The sequence below is a fragment of the Schistocerca americana genome, chromosome 1 (assembly GCF_021461395.2).
Source record: "Schistocerca americana isolate TAMUIC-IGC-003095 chromosome 1, iqSchAmer2.1, whole genome shotgun sequence".
NCBI lineage: Eukaryota > Metazoa > Arthropoda > Insecta > Orthoptera > Acrididae > Schistocerca > Schistocerca americana.
Genome location: NC_060119.1, coordinates 1,120,627,757 through 1,120,646,134, shown reverse-complemented (window position 1 = coordinate 1,120,646,134; position 18,378 = coordinate 1,120,627,757). Strand labels below are relative to the sequence as shown.

Sequence of the window (18,378 nt, the reverse complement as noted above, 5' to 3'; positions counted from 1 at the left end):
GACGAATTTTCATTTCTTTTCTTTCGAGATCTAGACTCATAGCTTCATCTATGAGAATACTCAAGTTTTTAGATGCTATTACAGCTATGCAAATTATCTCAGGTAAGATTATAACTATTTTCAAGTTGTTCGAACCCTTCTGGCCAGCTAATTATTCATTTTATATGCCAATACTAGAATATGTAAGCACACATTAATTGTACCAGTCTAAAATAAAGATTGGTGCTTTTCCTTAGGTGTTAAAGATTTTTGTGTTATATCTTCCAAGTCCTAATTTGCATGTGAAATCATTTACGATGAATCAAACATTGTAAACCAAAAATTACTACGAGTACATTTGGAAACAAGAAAAAAATTGTATTTGCTTTTGTGTCTTCCACGATTCAAAATTTTTTCTTAAAGTTGTTTCAGAGCCGTAATTGAGGGTTTGAACGAAGACTTTTTCATTCTGCGCTCGAAGTTTTTTTTGTTTAATAAAGAAATTTCTTGACAAATGTTGATGCTGTTGAGGCAGCAACCAACCACAAATTTATTTTCAGTTCCTTTATTCAAAGGGTACTGCTACCGGTTTCGAATCGTTGTGATTCACCTTCAGACGGTTTTCATGATTTCATTACAACGTTTTTTACTGATTAATTGTTCTAAAATATAAATAATACATAATTATAAGCACGCCACACAGATGGTCGCGTTACAGATTTTCATTGGATGTGACTTATGTGAAATGTCGGTTTGGAGTGGTTTTCATCACCAACAGATGTGAATCCATTCCCACTGCATTCTTATTGCCGCATACGTACATACGTGAATTTTTCTCGCTGAACACTTTAGATTTGTCACAGGAAAGGTTTCTAGCACACACCACGTGTTTTGATACAATACAAAGTGCTTACAAATATATGAGTGACAAAGATGCTATGATATATCGTAACATCATGAAGATGTATCATGTTTGGAAAAATATCACAAATTCACTTATGGAACTAAAACTCCTTTTACACTAGTACAGAGAGTCATTGATTTTGTGAGCTTTAGAGCGAATACTGTTACATTAATTACAAAGATGATCCTCTTTTTTAGTACTGTATAGGTAAGACAGTACATTATTTATTTACATTTAGCATCATGCTCGAATGAATCGAGTAAATGCGCCCCAAGGCATCGGTTGAATATACATTTACGCATCCAGTAAAATGTTTCATGTTTCCAACTTTGGAATTCTTTTCAAAATACTTGGTGTGCAATCTTAATGTGTCACAGAGTAGTTGGGTCACGTATTATTTCTAAGTCGTCATCCAGTCACGCTTATTTGTCCCTTTGTTGACAGCATCTTTAGAGGTATTTTCTCCATGATTTCAGTTAGTTATCCCGCTATGTCTCGCTGAGGTCTTATTACGGGCTTTTCTGAACCTCACAAACCTGGTGTTGCTTTACGTTTCCTGTGCTGGGATTAAACGTAGTTTTCCAGTTTATTGATCACCTTCCATAGATTATGATAAGCTTCTTCAGTATAACATTAATTCAAGGGCGCTGATGACCTAGCTGTTTAGCGCCCTCCAATATAAATCATCATCACCTTTACACTGACTGACTCAAAGCATCTCCATCGTATTGCCGTTTCGTTAATATGTTCAGTTGAATGCACCGTGCTTGGGTCGATTCAATGCTGGTATTCCTAATTCGTTCAACATCTTGGCGGCACAACTGGTTCAAATGGCTCTGAGCACTATGTGACTTAACGTCTGTGGCCATCAGTCCCCTAGGACTTAGTAGTACTTAAACCTAACTAACCTAAGGACATCACATACATCCGTGCCCGAGGGCATGATTCGAACCTGCGACTGTAGCGGTCGCGCGGTTCCAGACTGAAGTGGCTTGAACCGCTCGGCCACAGCGGCCTCTATAGAAGTCAACGCCTCGTTGTGCGTACAATTCAACTCCGTGATTCGGTATTGTCGTACGCAATCGACGCAGTATGTCTTCGGCCATATCGTCTTTGTATTTGTTCCACAAATGAAGTGAGTTCGATGAAAAAGACGCTGAATGATGACGGCAAAAAGTGATCGAATTTGATGCGCAGAAGACGAAATAACAGCATCAGCGGGTGTGTTACCCAAATGAATCTCATTCTCGAGCAAATGTAAACACTGACAGACTTGCCGATATATTGCGCACAACTTACCATTGACAGTTCTTAAAATTCCAAATGGACTCGGTTCGCGAATATTAACCAATAATAAACGCATATAAAAACATTCGACATTGCTCGAATGAATCGAGTAAATGCGCCCCAAGGCATCGGTTGAATATACATTGACGTATCCAGTAAAATGTTTCATGTTTCCGACGTTGGAATTTTCTTGGTGATGCGTTCTATGTGAAATGTCGCGGCGTCTCCGAGTAAAGCAGTGTTCTTGCAAATGGATCACTTGCGCATGTCGTGTAGAAGCTTATCAGCGCTGTCGCTAATGGTCGTTCAGCTCTCTTTGCTGACGTGAAATAAACTCGTAGTCCATTCTCCAGGTGCACACCTAAATGGCCCATAGCAGGATGAAGATCACGTATGGAGAATGAAAAGATTTTCCAAGCCTCATTGCTGTGCCATATGTACCCATCTGAAATTGTGAAACTTCATCGTTGGCATCAGGAGCTGCTATACCAAATACAACCATGACGCTTCTTTATTTGACGTGGTTTCAAACGTATTTGATGAACTTAGGATTGAAATACTCAACATAGAAGTGTGCTTTGAATGTTTTGGAAAGCAGCCGCAAATACGGAACAATCCAGCTACTGCCAACTACAACGTCCTTATTTCTGACTTTGGGCATTATAGTTATGCTGTTATCCTCCAAGTAGCCACTACGGTACAGGGGGTAACCGCCACTGCCTGTGATCGTGTCAGCCAATAAAGCACGTGGATAACGTTTCGGGCATTTGTTTTCGATCAAGGACGTTGAATCCCGGTTGTCATTGCCACACTGTCCATGAATAGTATTCGTAGTCACTACCTCGTATAACTCTGGATCCGTTTTGGGGATCAGAAATTTCTGCTCAAATGATGGCGACAAGTTCATCCTTCTTATCTTCTCGACCAACCACAGGAGAATATGTGCAGTCCTATTCTCTGTCACACCGAAATTTACGTCCAATATCACACGTCTCCGAAGACATAATAGTATTTCGTAATGAAACCCAACGGCCCTTGCATTTCTGTTTGAATAGTGGTGGTGTAATATCGTGGCGATCGCTAGATGAGTGACTGGGTAGTAGCAGTTGCTTGATTTCGATCCATTTTGCGTCGCAAGTGAAAATGATGAATAAATGTGGTCGACTGTATTGGCGCTTCTAACATACGTCGCTGACAATATGCTAAGTTGGCCAGCATTATTTGCGTTTACAAATCCATTTATGATATTAAGGGGGTGAATGTATTCTTCCGTACCTAATTTTTGCTTATTTAAACTTTATATGTCAGACGTCCCCTTTCGATTTTGACACACACATCAACGGTGAACTGATGAAACAATCTGCGGCATTCCAATATATGAAGGACTTATTTCAATAGTGGTACAAGTCGATTACCTCCACTTCTCTGCCTATAATTCTTCTGAAATTAATGATCCAAAGAAACAGAAAGAAAGGTTCATCTCTAGCAAGAAGCAATATGCTTGGATATTTCTGGTATTTCAACTGCAGATTTTTCAGCGTTCATTTAACTTTGTCTTCATTTCCACGAATCATCAAACGTACAGATGATCTTTTTGTTTGTTTTTGCAACTGTAAGTGAATCATGAATTTTTGTTGGGTATCGAATTGAAACATGAGTAATATCATTGCTAGTACTAGTTAATGGAAGATTCATGAATTCATCATCTTAATAAAAAATAATATCCATTCTCTCCTCGGCAAAATATCGGTGGGTACTGTAATGCATCATACGAACAACGGATTTTGCAGATACGCTGAAGGTTATCACCATCATGTCGTTGAACCAATATGTCGTGAGACACCAAATTCTCTTCAACAACCACAAAAGCAACTTCATTCAATGTCAGTGTATTGAAGCATCTTTCAAGTTCGCCTACAGATCTTTTGTCTGGTCTGATCACTATTTTGTGATCATCCGAAGGAATCCTTTCTAGTCCAGCATTGAACAATTTGACAAATTTATTGTGTTCATGTAAGAGTTGTAATTGCGTAATAATGTTTCGCTTTACCGTAAGGCTGATGGAACAATGCTGACTGATTTCATCATCAGGATTTCCGAGGAAATACATCTGAGGAAAATTGGGTCAGCATTCACTGTCTGCAATAATGCTCCTGCACGATGGTGAATTTGTTCTTGCATATGTTAATATGAAGAGAAATTATTAATTTATGAGCCTTGGTGAAACTTTGTGAATCGTTGATGTTTCTGTGATGTGTCTGTGTACTTGATCTGTAATTCAGTCGAAAAAGAATTTCCCTTAAAGTTGGGTTAAATCCTCATTCTTCGATAATATTCGCCCTAAATGATGTCATTAGGAATGAACTGTTGCATTTTTGCACTCTGATCAGTCAGAACATTATGAAAACCGTCGTACTACCGATATAAACCCTTGCAGGCGATAGCAGCATCACCTGAAGATGAATGACTGCTAGTCACGCACGGTTTAGTATTTTTCCATCTTCAGCAACTATAGCCGTATATAAAGAAATAATAAGTAACCAGTTGCGCATAAGAAATTTAATTTCTTGTCTGGTTTCGGGCACTTAGTGCCCTTCTTCAGAAGGCAAAACCTTCTGAAAAACAGTCAATAAATTAAATTTTTAATGTGCAACTGGTTGCTTATTGTTTGACTGTTTACACACGCCCAATGCATGTAGTATCAGTGATCGTGCTGTCAATGTGCGGAATGGGAAGTTTGACCGAGGGCAGATTGTGTTCACCCGGAATCTCGGCACAAGCATTTCGGAAACTGCAGGACTTGCCGAGTGTTCGAGGGGTGCTGTGGTGAGTGTATTCAACAAGTGAAAAACCACATCCAATTGTTGTGGGGTTGGGCGACCACTCCTCATTACTTATGTCGGACGTCGTAGGTTGGGCAGACTGGTAAAACAACACATTTTGGCTAACTGTTGCAGAACTAACAACAGACGTCAAGGCTTGTGCCAATGATAACACCACGACATCGGCAACTACGACTGAAATGAGGACGTGTCTATCAGAACTGGGCGTTGCCACAGTGGCATTGCGTTACATGAACTGATGTATCCCGATACCTTCTTCATCATGGTGATGGGAATGTGCAAATACGTCATCTTACAGGGGAACAGCTCCAAGACATCTGTATTGCGAGACAGAGAAAAGCAGGTGGAGACTCCATTATGCTCTGGGGAACAATCATGTGGTCATCTAAGGGTCCAGTGGAGCTCATGGAAGCCACCGTGTCGGCCAAGGAGTATCGCACATTGTTAAAGTCCACGTACACCCCTTCATGACGATCATGTTTCCTGCAGCAGTGGAATTTTTCAACAGGATAATACATCATGTCACAAGACGCAACCCAAAATGCAAAATGTCTTCATTAAAATGTTCACAACAATTCTGGTATCACCAAATGCAACAAAGGTATCATCTACATGTCCAACTAAAGATAAAGAAACATCATCATTATTTAGAGTAATGTGATTAATTTTATCTTTTACGTGTCAAACTTTTTTCAGTTCTTATAAACCTCTTTCTAAAAGTAACACAATTAAAAGAACATACCATTGCAAATTTGTTTCCTAAGTTATCTTCATTTACAAACCAACCTTCTTCTTTTAGTTACATAAGAAATTAGAAATTTATTGCATTTGAGTAGAAAGAGCGGAAATGACAGAAAGTGATTATTAGGAAAATGAGATCTAAGGTATCTGATCATTTGGATTTCATTCAGTTACTTACCAAAAATTTGCAGTACATTCATACAGTTTTACTGGTCCACAGTAAAATCAAATGTGAGAAAAAAATAGAAAAATCCCATACATTATAATTTTTAAAATTATTCATGCAAATTTCAATTTGTTGGTGCATCTGCAAGAATTCTGAAACTTCTGTCGTTAGAAAAAATTAAATGTCAGTTGAAATTCAATGTCATTACCTCAACTTCTTTGTCCAATAATTAATAAAAATTAAAAACATTCATACATTATTTCTTAATAATTATATTCTATTGTATGATTCTTTACATAATAATATTTATATTAAATCATAGCTACCTCCATTCATTTTAACATTTAATTCGTATGTAGGCCTACTACCAAAACAAAATGCAACTTTTGTTGATGACCTAATTCAAAGATGTAGGACTTAAAGTTTGTGTGATACAATGTGAGCATTTCACAGTAAATCATTTTATGTGATATATAATTATTTATATTAATACTACAAGAAGGAGGAATCATTATCTTTAGTGTCAATGACAATGACTAGAGATGAAACGGATATGCTACAACTATCCATTATCAGCCCTATCCGACACAGTTTACTATCTGACTGGGTCCAGATAGTACGCCAAAATCTGGGGAATACTAGATTTTCAATAAATTATGGAAAATTTACAAAATCTACTTTATTTAATTCACATATAAGATACTAAACACAGAAAATTGGAATTACTTGACACAAAACATTGAGAAACAAATTAATTTAACAAAAGATAAAATAGTGTTCATACTATTACTGATACTGACAGTGTTTCTAGATACTCAAAGATAAATTATGGAAGCTCCATGAGATATTGGCAGTGAGTCGAGCTGCGAATGATTCGGCTGTTTTCAAATAATGCCTAATTTCACTTGTAATCATGCTTGTTTCTTGTCCATCACGCTTACTATTATTATTTTCATTTACCAACTCGTTAAAGCAATCCCCAAAACGTGTCGTGAGCTTTGCGAGAGATAGTTGATTCAGTCTTGTCTCCTCTGGTGGAAAATTCTTCGCAAAATTCCTATGAGATCTTCTGCTGACTTCTTTCAGTCTCAACAATCTCCAAACAATCTGTGTCGAATCTTGGGTTTAAAAAGTTGGCAGTCGAGTAATTTGGATCTTCATTTAAGAAGCTGAAACGACTTTCCAATCCAGCTACCAATAAGGCCCTGTTGAAACTCATAGGCCCTTTCTGCTGTTTCTACCTTATCTTAATACTTATTTAATACCACAACATGTAATTTTACTTTGGATATGCAGGAGAGACGAGAACTTATTTTCTCAATTTCTTGAAGGACTTCAAAAGCTTAACCCACTCCTCCATCAAACCCCACTGATGTGACATCAAATGTCTAAGCTTATCATGAACAGCCACATGCAGACATTGCCGGTTTTTGTTTCCAGAAGCGTTGTACCATACAAAAGGTGGAAATCCGTCTCATGCTGATAATTGCACCAATGATGCTTTGGTAAATTTAGTTCCTTCTGGACTTTTTTTTTTGTGAGTAAAGCTCGAAACATTGAAGTGCGTACGAGGTATATACCAGAAGCGATTATTCCTTCTTCTTCAACCAGGGCCTTGAATGGCTACGTTATAGTCATCTGAAGCAAATGGAACATCTAGATGAATTATACTCAATCTCTTGAACAGCTTTCTCCATGTTAGCGCCTGTGTCATTAATGAGTAAATGCGTTTGCTTTGGAAAATTTCCCTGCGATCTGCGACGGAATTAAGTCTCTTTGTGATGCAAAAGGAGACAGCCAGAGTTGCAACCAGAGGGATGTTTATTTAGTCGGTGACCGGTTTCGGGATGCGGCGTTCTCAAATCAACCAATGTTTTCCTAGTAAAATGTCCATCAAAGAGGAAGTAAAGAAAGTGAGTAGTATGCTTATGGTCGCAAATAACGTTCGTTAACCAATGTTAACTTTAACTAACGTTAGTTGGGATTATAAGCTTATGTACACACCTCGGTCACTGCTATTTAGACATTTTATTTGGCAAACCTTGGTTGGTTTGAGAACCAGTCACCGACTAAATAAACACCCGTTTTTGTTGCAACTCTGTTGTCTTTTTTTGCGTCACAGTTTAAAAATGAGTTGCTTCCCACTATACCCAGCACAATGGCGTCATGTACGCTTATTTGCTGTATTTTCTTCATCATGACAACTATGACAAGATCTCACTGCAAGAGCTCCGTGTTCTAGCTGAGTTGTAAAGCTTGTTCTAGGACTGTTGTAAGTCCAGTCGTTTCTGATAGATAATAGCTCATTGTCTAGTGCAGTCAAATCTGCTATTAAATAATAAAATTTGTCCCTCATACGTGGTGTATGTCCCAAAGCAATCGCTATTCAACTTTATTTTTTCTATGTTGAAGACGGATTTGTCTTGGGGGCAGGTGAAGATGATGGACCGCCATGGGCGCCTGTAACTTTATTAATAGCCTGAGATTTATTTCGATGTTTCGTTGTCAAATGTGTTTTCATAGTTGAAGTACTAATTAGAGAAGAACTATGTCATTAGGCTTAAGGTACATTAGATATTTTCTGTTAGTTTAAATGGCTTATTATAACTACATTTTGCAAAAACATCAACGTATCTCAAACAAGTTTAAATAAATATTCAATAAATGGGTAGCTACTCAATGGTATCAGAGTAATAAAACAAATCAAAACAAAAGAATAGAAAACAAACTAGGGTATTGGTACATATCAGCTTTTTTTAGTTCCACACTATGAAAAATTTCAATTCCGCCAACAACAAGAAATCAAACTTTTTATAGCCACTCTTTATATCAAAAACTACAGAGATCTCATCTTTACTGATGATATTTTTTGTAATTTCATTTGCAAATGAACAAATTATTTTCAGATATAACATAAAATAACGAGAAGTTAAATAGGTCACATTTCGCAAGAAATCGAATAGTTAAGTCACACAATCTTTCGCTTCACTCATGAATGATGATGCCCAGATTCAGCGGAATCTGCCCGATCGTCCGCTCCTGACCTCTGTGAGCTCGCTCACACTACTCTTTACGACATGCTCTGTGAAAATGTTCAGCCGAATATCGGACCGATGAGTAGCCAGCCATTCAGCTGTCTGGACATCTGGTATCCAGTCAAACAGCTATCCGTTTCATCTCTGGTAATGACAGTACCGCTGTATTGTTTTCTTTCCTAAATTTTGGATTACCATAAGTTTCCTTGCTATTTTAGGGTTTCGTATACCCATGCACACATTCCTTGCTGGCAAAATGGATCCCACCCAAAGAAAATGCTGTTTTGGGAACTGCTGTTTACTCAGGTGACTTATGTTCAGTACAGCCTTCTAATTTGCCTGTAATGGCTCTATGTGTATATAGTTTCAATGCAATGTATGGATAGTTCTGAGAAACCTCTTATTAGTTCAGAGAAAAGTTTGAGAAATATTCCACTATTGTGCAGTTGCAAAATTATAGAGTTCTATTTTCTTGAATGTCTCAAGCATTGTATTCTTAATCTCGTGAAGCATGGTATGCTTTGTGAATAAGAAACTGTTGAGAATCAAAACTGGATGAAGATAGCAGAGGTTGAAAATACCACTTCAGTTGTAAATTACTTTATTTTCACACGACCTGTTTCGGACTGTTATAAGCCCATCCTCAAGAATCGTACCGGAAGTGGCAAAAGATGGGAGATAATTTTCACACGCCGCAACACACATAAAAAAGAAAAATCCATTTTTTTCTAAAAAGTTTTCAGAACTTTTAAAAAACATTCCGAAACCGCCGTCAGGTTAGGTGCTATGAAACCTATGTCAATGCGCAAGTGGCACCAGACATTACTACAGACAACTGCCTAAGTAGGAAATATATGAGGGCATTTCGAAATGTAAAGGTACAATGGCTCGCAGTCCTTAAATAGAACATTTATTTAGAAAATGTCAGTAACATCTTATTAACTGGATTATTTGTTATTTTTCGACATAATCACCCCCGTTATCCAAACATTTGTTAAGTCGGTGCACAAGCTTTTGTATCCCACAGTCATAGAAGGCTGCTGCCTGTTGTCGGAACCACATTTCAACTTCATCTTTGATCTCTTCATCATCGTGGAATGATTTTCCACCAAGATGTGACCTCAGGTAATGAAAGACATGGAAGTCGATGGGCGCTAGGTCTCGGCTGTATGGCGGATGGTCCAATACGTTCCATTTGAATTGTTTGAGTTGTGCTTTGGTTACAAGTGCAGTGTGAGGCCGTGCTTTGTCATGAAGCAAGCGGACTCCACTTGTCAGCATTCCCCTGCGTTTGTTTTGAACTGCCCTTCGAAGACGTTTCAAAGTCTGGCAATATGGAGCAGCATTAGTTGTCGTTTGAGGAGGCATAAATTCCAACAGAAGAATGCTTGTCTGTCCCAAAAAACAGAAGCCATGATTTTCTTTGCTGAAGTCGACGTTTTACATTTCTTGGCTTTTGGTGAATTCGAATGGCTCCATTGCATTGATTGTTGCTTGGATTCAGGTGTATGGTGATAAACCCACATCTCGTCACCTGTCATAATGTGTTCAAGGAACTCACCACCTGCTTCAGCATAGTTTGTGAGGAAGTCGAGTGCAAAGCCCATCCTTTTCTTTATGTATTCTTCCGTTAACAGTTTTGGAACCCAGGGCGCACACAATTTCCTGTACCCTAACTTGACAGTCACAACGTCATAAAGAGTTGTCATTGACACATCCGGTATGATCTGATGCAATTCTTTCAATGTGAGACGTCTATTCGCACGAATTGCTTCCTATGTTCACCGAAGAAGGGCATCAGAGATCACAGATGGCTGACCTGTTCTTCATTCGTCATAAACATCAGTCCTACCTTCAGAGAAATGACGACACCATTTCGTTACATTTTGTCGATTCATAATGTTCCCATAAACAGAAACAATTTCTTTGTGAATATCCGCTGGTCGCTGACTGATTACATGAAGAAAACGTATGACGGAGCGCACTTCGCATTTGGCGGGTTTCTGAATCGGCGAAGCCATTTTAAACACGACCTACTCCAACTAGAAGCAACGTTCAACTGCCGAACGACCGTGAGGAGAAAGCTAACGGTTCAAGGTTAACAGCAGTGTTGCCAACTTCCTCGGCAAAACTCTTCTGTTCCTCTGGCTTACGGTGTATCTTTACTTTCCGAAATACCCTCGTATGCAAATGACATCACGATACTTACGCTGTGCTGAGGTCCCCGACCCCTGCGTGTACCAGGTGCGGTGTGCTGCCTATGAGTGCAGAACAGGGAGTAGCGGATGTGAACGAGGAGTCAAATTGGTAAACCAGAGTGGCAAAGGTGCTGCCACCTATTGACAGAGAGAAGAACACGGGGCCACTAGCCCGTGTGTTCACAATTGAATTGCTGTTTCCAGTACGACACCTGAGGATGGACTTATACGAGTAACAGTCCGAAACCGGTCGTGTGAAAATTGAATTGCTGTTTCCAGTACGACACCTGAGGATGGACTTATACGAGTAACAGTCCGAAACCGGTCGTGTGAAAATAAAGTAATCTGCAACTGAAGTGGTATTTTCAACCTCTGTTATGATGCTCAGTTGCAGATGTTCTGCCAATAGGATTGTTTGTGGTTGAAAATAATATAACTTTGCAACCACTTGGTTACAACGGCATCATGATTTGAATAAATATTAATCTGTTTAATTTATTTAGTTTTGTTCATGGAACTTTGAGAAACGATCAGCTTTTCTCTTTAAAAATGAAGCTATAACCACATTGTTTTCTCGACGTTACTGTAGGCGATCAGCTGGGCACAGTAATAGGAATGATGACATCAGGAGCATTAGCTCAGAGCACCGTTGGGTGGCCATTTATCTTCTACTTCTTTGGTGGACTTTCCATCCTTTGGGGAGTGATCTTATTCTGGTTTGGAGGGAATACCCCATCTGAACACAAGCACATTTCTAGAGCAGAACTTACTTATATTGAAGAATCTTGCAAGGATGTCTCACATGAACAAAAGGTAAGATACAAGTTGTTTCTTAAGAACAACGTATTTTTGTTGTAGATGTTCTTACTGAGACGGTTTTGTGTGTGTTGTTTACAGAAGTTTCCAACGCCGTGGGTATCGATTTTCACATCACTACCCGTATTTGCTCTCATAGTAGTCACTATGACACAGAACTGGGGAATGGACACGCTCTTCACAGAATTACCAACGTATTTCAGCAATTTCCTTGGATTTGACATTGCATCTGTAAGTAAAGCGGCTTACGTCATTAACTGTATTTGGGTGTAAAATGTGTGGCAGAGGTTATTAACTGAGAAAATAATTGTAGAGTGCTTTCCTCCACTCTGATCCATTGCAGATATCAATATTCTGACGTGCTTTCGACTTTGCTGGTAACTTTATAAACGAGTCTGGAAAAATTATAGATGTTGTGTCGATTATCGAAACTGTTACAGATAATCAAAGAATGAATCATTGTGAAGCCAATCCGGCCCATCAGCGTTTGGCAGCCCATATCACAGATGTTCGTCTAACGATGAAGTGAAATAAACATGTCCTACATATAAACAAATTTGCACGCCTTTTTGAGAGATAAAGCCAGTTTGATAAATTTCAAAAAGTTATAATTTCTAATTCTAGGGTAGTTTATATGTTTGTGGATGTATCGCACGGTAATTACGCATAGTCCTCAGCATTCCAGTCGAATATCAGAGTTTCCCAGAGTCATACTGCAAGTACCAAGACATGATAAATATGTTATACTGTTTCTACGTCTACAACTACATATATACTCCGCTGGCCACCAAGCGGTGTGTGGTGAAGGGCACAATACACGCCGAAGTCATATTCCCCTCCTTCCCCCCCCCCCCCCCTGTTCCACTCACGTGTCGCTCGAAGAGAAAACGACTGTCTGAACGCCTCAGTACGAGCTCTAATTTCTCTTATCTTTTAGTGGTGATCATTGCGCAATTTGAAAGCTGGTGGTAATAATATATGCTTTACATCCTCGGCGAAGATCGGATTCCGGAATTTAGTGAGCAGCCCCTTCCGTTTAGCGCGCCGGCTATCTGCAAATGTATTCCACTTCAAACTTCCTATGAGATTTGTGACGCTCTCGCGATGGCTAAATGTACCAGTCATTAATCTTGCTGCTCTTCTTTGGACCTTCTCAATCTATTGAATGAGACCCAACTGGTAAGGGTCCCATACAGTTGAACAATACTCTAAGACTGGATGAACTAACGTATTGTAAGCAATTTCCTTTGTTCAAGGACTGCATCGCTTCAGGATTCTACCAATAAACCGCAATCTAGAGTTCGCCTTGACCGTTACTTGTGTTATCTGATCATTCCATTTTAGAACATTTCGAACACTCACACCCAGATACTGGACTGTCACAGCTTCCAACGACTGGGCATTTATTTTGTACTCGTATATTAATGGGAATTTTCGCCTTGTTATAAGCAGTAGCTTACACTTACTAATATGGAGAGATAACTGCAAGTCATTACACCACGCATTTATTTTCTGCAAATCCTCATTGGTTTGTTCATAACTTCCTTGTGATACTTCTTTCCTGTAGACTAAAGCATCATCGGTAATCAGTCTAATGCCGCTGTCAATAACATCAACCAAATCGTAAAAAGCAGCGGACCCATTACGCTGCCCTGGGGCACACCTGAAGCTACAGTTGTTTCTGTTGAAGTCCCCCCATTCAGGACGACATACTGCTCTTTATCTGTTAGAAAACTTCCTATCCAACCGCAAATGTCATCGGATAGACAGTAAGCGTGCACTTTTTGGAGCAAGTTACAGTGCGGAACGCCTTTCGAAAGTTGAGAAATATGACATCAACCTTGGAGCCGGTATCTAGAGTCTGTTGTATATCATACACAAAGAGGGCCATCTGTGCCCCGCATGACGGCTGTTTCCTAAAACCGTGCAGATGAGCTTCTTAGACTCTAGAGAGGTCATCATGTCTGAACACAAAATATGTTCCACGATTCTACAACTAATCGATGTTAGTGACATTGGGCGGTAATTACGCGCATCCGATTTTCTACACCTTTTATAGATTGCTATGACCTGGGTCTTCTTCCAGCCCGTGGAACTTTGCGCTGTTCCAATGATCTCTGACAGATGATAAGAATGGTGCTATATTTGTAGCATGTTTGTTGTTGTGGTCTTCAGTCCTGAGACTGGTTTGATGCAGCTCTCCATGCTACTCTATCCTGTGCAAGCTTTTTCATCTCCCAGTACCTACTGAAACCTACATCCTTCTGAATCTGCTTAGTGTATTCATCTCTTGGTCTCCCTCTACGATTTTTACCCTCCACGCTGCCCTCCAATACTAAATTGGTGATCCCTTGATGCCTCAGAACATGTCCTACCAACCGATCCCTTCTTCTGGTCAAGTTGTGCCACAAACTTCTCTTCTCCCCAATCCTATTCAATACTTCCTCATTAGTTATGTGATCTACCCATCTAATCTTCAGCATTCTTCTGTAGCACCACATTTCGAAAGCTTCTATTCTCTTCTTGTCCAAACTATTTATCGTCCATGTTTCACTTCCATACATGGCTACACTCCATACGAATACTTTCAGAAATGACTTCCTGACACTTAAATCAATACTGGATGTTAACAAATTTCTCTTCTTCAGAAACGCTTTCCTTGCCATTGCCAGCCTACATTTTATATCCTCTCTACTTCGACCATCATCAGTTATTTTGCTCCCCAAATAGCAAAACTCCTTTACTACTTTAAGTGCCTCATTTCCTAATCTAATTCCCTCAGCATCACCTGACGTAATTAGACTACATTCCATTATTCTTGTTTTGCTTTTGTTGATGTTCATCTTATATCCTCCTTTCAAGACACTGTCCATTCCATTCAAATGCTCTTCCAAGTCCTTTGCTGTCTCTGACAGAATTACAATGTCATCGGCGAACCTCAAAGTTTTTATTTCTTCTCCATGAATTTTAATACCTACCCCGAATTTTTCTTTTGTTTCCTTTACTGCTTGCTCAATATACAGATTGAACAACATCGGGGAGAGGCTACAACCCTGTCTTACTCCCTTCCCAACCACTGCTTCCCTTTCATGTCCCTCGACTCTTATAACTGCCATCTGGTTTCTGTACAAATTGTAAATAGCCTTTCGCTCCCTGTATTTTACCCCTGCCACCTTCAGAATTTGAAAGAGAGTATTCCAGTCAACATTGTCAAAAGCTTTCTCTAAGTCTACAAATGCTAGAAACGTAGGTTTGCCTTTCCTTAATCTTTCTTCTAAGATAAGTCGTAAGGTCAGTATTGCCTCACGTGTTCCAGTGTTTCTACGGAATCCAAACTGATCTTCCCCGAGGTTGGCTTCTACTAGTTTTTCCATTCGTCTGTAAAGAATTCGTGTTAGTATTTTGCAGCTGTGACTTATTAAGCTGATAGTTCGGTAATTTTCACATCTGTCAACACCTGCTTTCTTCGGGATTGGAATTATTATATTCTTCTTGAAGTCTGAGGGTATTTCGCCTGTTTCATACATCTTGCTCACCAGATGGTAGAGTTTTGTCAGGACTGGCTCTCCCACGGCCGTCAGTAGTTCCAATGGAATATTGTCTAGTCCGGGGGCCTTGTTTCGACTCAGGTCTTTCAGTGCTCTGTCAAACTCTTTACGCAGTATCGTATCTCCCATTTCGTCTTCATCTACATCCTCTTCCATTTCCATAATATTGTCCTCAAGTACATCGCCCTTGTATAGACCCTCTATATACTCCTTCCACCTTTCTGCTTTCCCTTCTTTGCTTAGAACTGGGTTTCCATCTGAGCTCTTGATATTCATACAAGTCGTTCTCTTATCTCCAAAGGTCTCTTTAATTTTCCTGTAGGCGGTATCTATCTTACCCCTAGTGAGATAGGCCTCTACATCCTTACATTTGTCCTCTAGCCATCCCTGTTTAGCCATTTTGCACTTGCTGTCGATCTCATTTTTGAGACGTTTGTATTCCTTTTTGCCTGTTTCACTTACTGCATTTTTATATTTTCTCCTTTCATCAGTTAAATTCAATATTTCTTCTGTTACCCAAGGATTTCTACTAGCCCTCGTCTTTTTACCTACTTGATCCTCTGCTGCCTTCACTACTTCATCCCTCAAAGCTACACATTCTTCTTCTACTGTATTTATTTCCCCCATTCCTGTCAATTGCTCCCTTATGCTCTCCCTGAATCTCTGTACAACCTCTGGTTCTTTCAGTTTATCCAGGTCCCATCTCCTTAAATTCCCACCTTTTTGCAGTTTCTTCAGTTTTAATCTACAGGTCATAACCAATAGATTGTGGTCAGAGTCCACATCTGCCCCTGGAAATGTCTTACAATTTAAAACCTGGTTCCTAAATCTCTGTCTTACCATTATATAATCTATCTGATACCTTTTAGTATCTCCAGGGTTCTTCCATGTATACAACCTTCTTTCATGATTCTTAAACCAAGTGTTAGTTATGATTATGTTGTGCTCTGTGCAAAATTCTACCAGGCGGCTTCCTCTTTCATTTCTGTCCCCCAATCCATATTCACCTACTATGTTTCCTTCTCTCCCTTTTCCTACACTCGAATTCCAGTCACCCATGACTATTAAATTTTCGTCTCCCTTCACAATCTGAATAATTTCTTTTATTTCATCATACATTTCTTCAATTTATTCGTCATCTGCAGAGCTAGTTGGCATATAAACTTGTACTACTGTAGTAGGTGTGGGCTTCGTATCTATCTTGGCCACAATAATGCGTTCACTATGCTGTTTGTAGTAGCTTACCCGCATTCCTATTTTCCTATTCATTATTAAACCTACTCCTGCATTACCCCTATTTGATTTTGTGTTTATAACCCTGTAGTCACCTGACCAGAAGTCTTGTTCCTCCTGCCACCGAACTTCACTAATTCCCACTATATCTAACTTCAACCTATCCATTTCCCTTTTTAAATTTTCTAACCTACCTGCCCGGTTAAGGGATCTGACATTCCACGCTCCGATCCGTAGAACGCCAGTTTTCTTTCTCCTGATAACGACATCCTCTTGAGTAGTCCCCGCCCGGAGATCCGAATGGGGGACTATTTTACCTCCGGAATATTTTACCCAAGAGGACGCCATCATCATGTAATCATACAGTAAAGCTGCATGCCCTCGGGAAAAATTACGGCTGTAGTTTCCCCCTGCTTTCAGCCGTTCGCAGTACCAGCACAGCAAGGCCGTTTTGGTTATTGTTACAAGGCCAGATCAGTCAATCATCCAGACTGTTGCCCTTGCAACTACTGAAAAGGCTGCTGCCCCTCTTCAGGAACCACACGTTTGTCTGGCCTCTCAACAGATACCCCTCCGTTGTGGTTGCACCTACGGTACGGCTATCTGTATCGCTGAGGCACGCAAACTTCCCCACCAACGGCAAGGTCCATGGTTCATGGGGGGGATTTGTAGCATAGTCAACATATAATCATACGGGGATGCGGTCTGGGCCAGGTGCCTTCCTGGCGTGTAAGGATCTTAACTGTTATACAATTCCAGATACTCTAACCACTATGTCAGCCATCCTTGTGTTTGTTCGAAAATACTTCTCTAGCACTTGGTGGACAATACCTTTAAATTCCAACCAAAGATGCTCAATATCTGTGTGTCCCGCGGTGAATGCTTGGAGCTGACTATGAAGATATTCATTAATCACACTTTTATTTGCTTTCCCAAACAAGAAAACTCTACGCTGTTTCTATGATTTTTCTTTTTCTTTTTAACTTCCACTGACATAGAAGCCATAACGACATTATGGTCGCTAATACCTTCTTCTAGATTAACTTCGTCAAAAAGATCAGATCTGTTTGTCGTCAAGATATCTAATACGTTCCCTCTCGATTTGGTTTTCCAACCAATTGCTCAAGGTTGTGTGTTGAGAACGCTCCTAGAATAACTTTACACGAGCTTTCGCTTCTGTTCCCTGTGATAAACGTGTAATTTTCCCATTCAATGGATGCCACATTAAAGTCTCCGCCTATAACTAATGGATAATTCGGATATTTATTTCCTATATACTCAAGACTTACCCTGAAACGTTCTGCGACGTTTGTTGCGGATGCTGGTGGTCTATAAAATCATCCTAATACAATGGTCAGTCCTTCTCTGATTGACAGCTTTATCCAGACTATTTCACAGTGCGACCCAGCATCGATCTCAACTGCGTTTAAACAGATTTTAACTGCAATGAACACACCACCTCCCATAGCATCAGTCCTATCCTTCTTAAACATTATCCAATCCGAGTTCAAAATTTCACTGCTATTTATGTCTGGTTTCAACCAGCTTTCGGTACCTAATACAAAGTTGGCATTGCTACTGTTTATTTCGGAGAGTAGCTACAGACACTTCGACAATTTACTAACATG

General features: G+C 39.7%; 1 protein-coding gene across 1 annotated transcript in view; it reads left to right on the top strand.

Moving 5' to 3' along the window:
* LOC124596861 (putative inorganic phosphate cotransporter) overlaps positions 1–18,378 on the top strand; it is an 85,648-nt gene that overhangs the window by 36,656 nt on the left and 30,614 nt on the right. Inside the window, exons 4-6 of the mRNA XM_047135900.1 lie at positions 9,174–9,261; positions 11,743–11,966; positions 12,051–12,200. Of these exons, the coding sequence (XP_046991856.1) occupies positions 9,174–9,261; positions 11,743–11,966; positions 12,051–12,200 (462 nt within the window). The remainder of the gene's footprint in view (positions 1–9,173; positions 9,262–11,742; positions 11,967–12,050; positions 12,201–18,378) is intronic.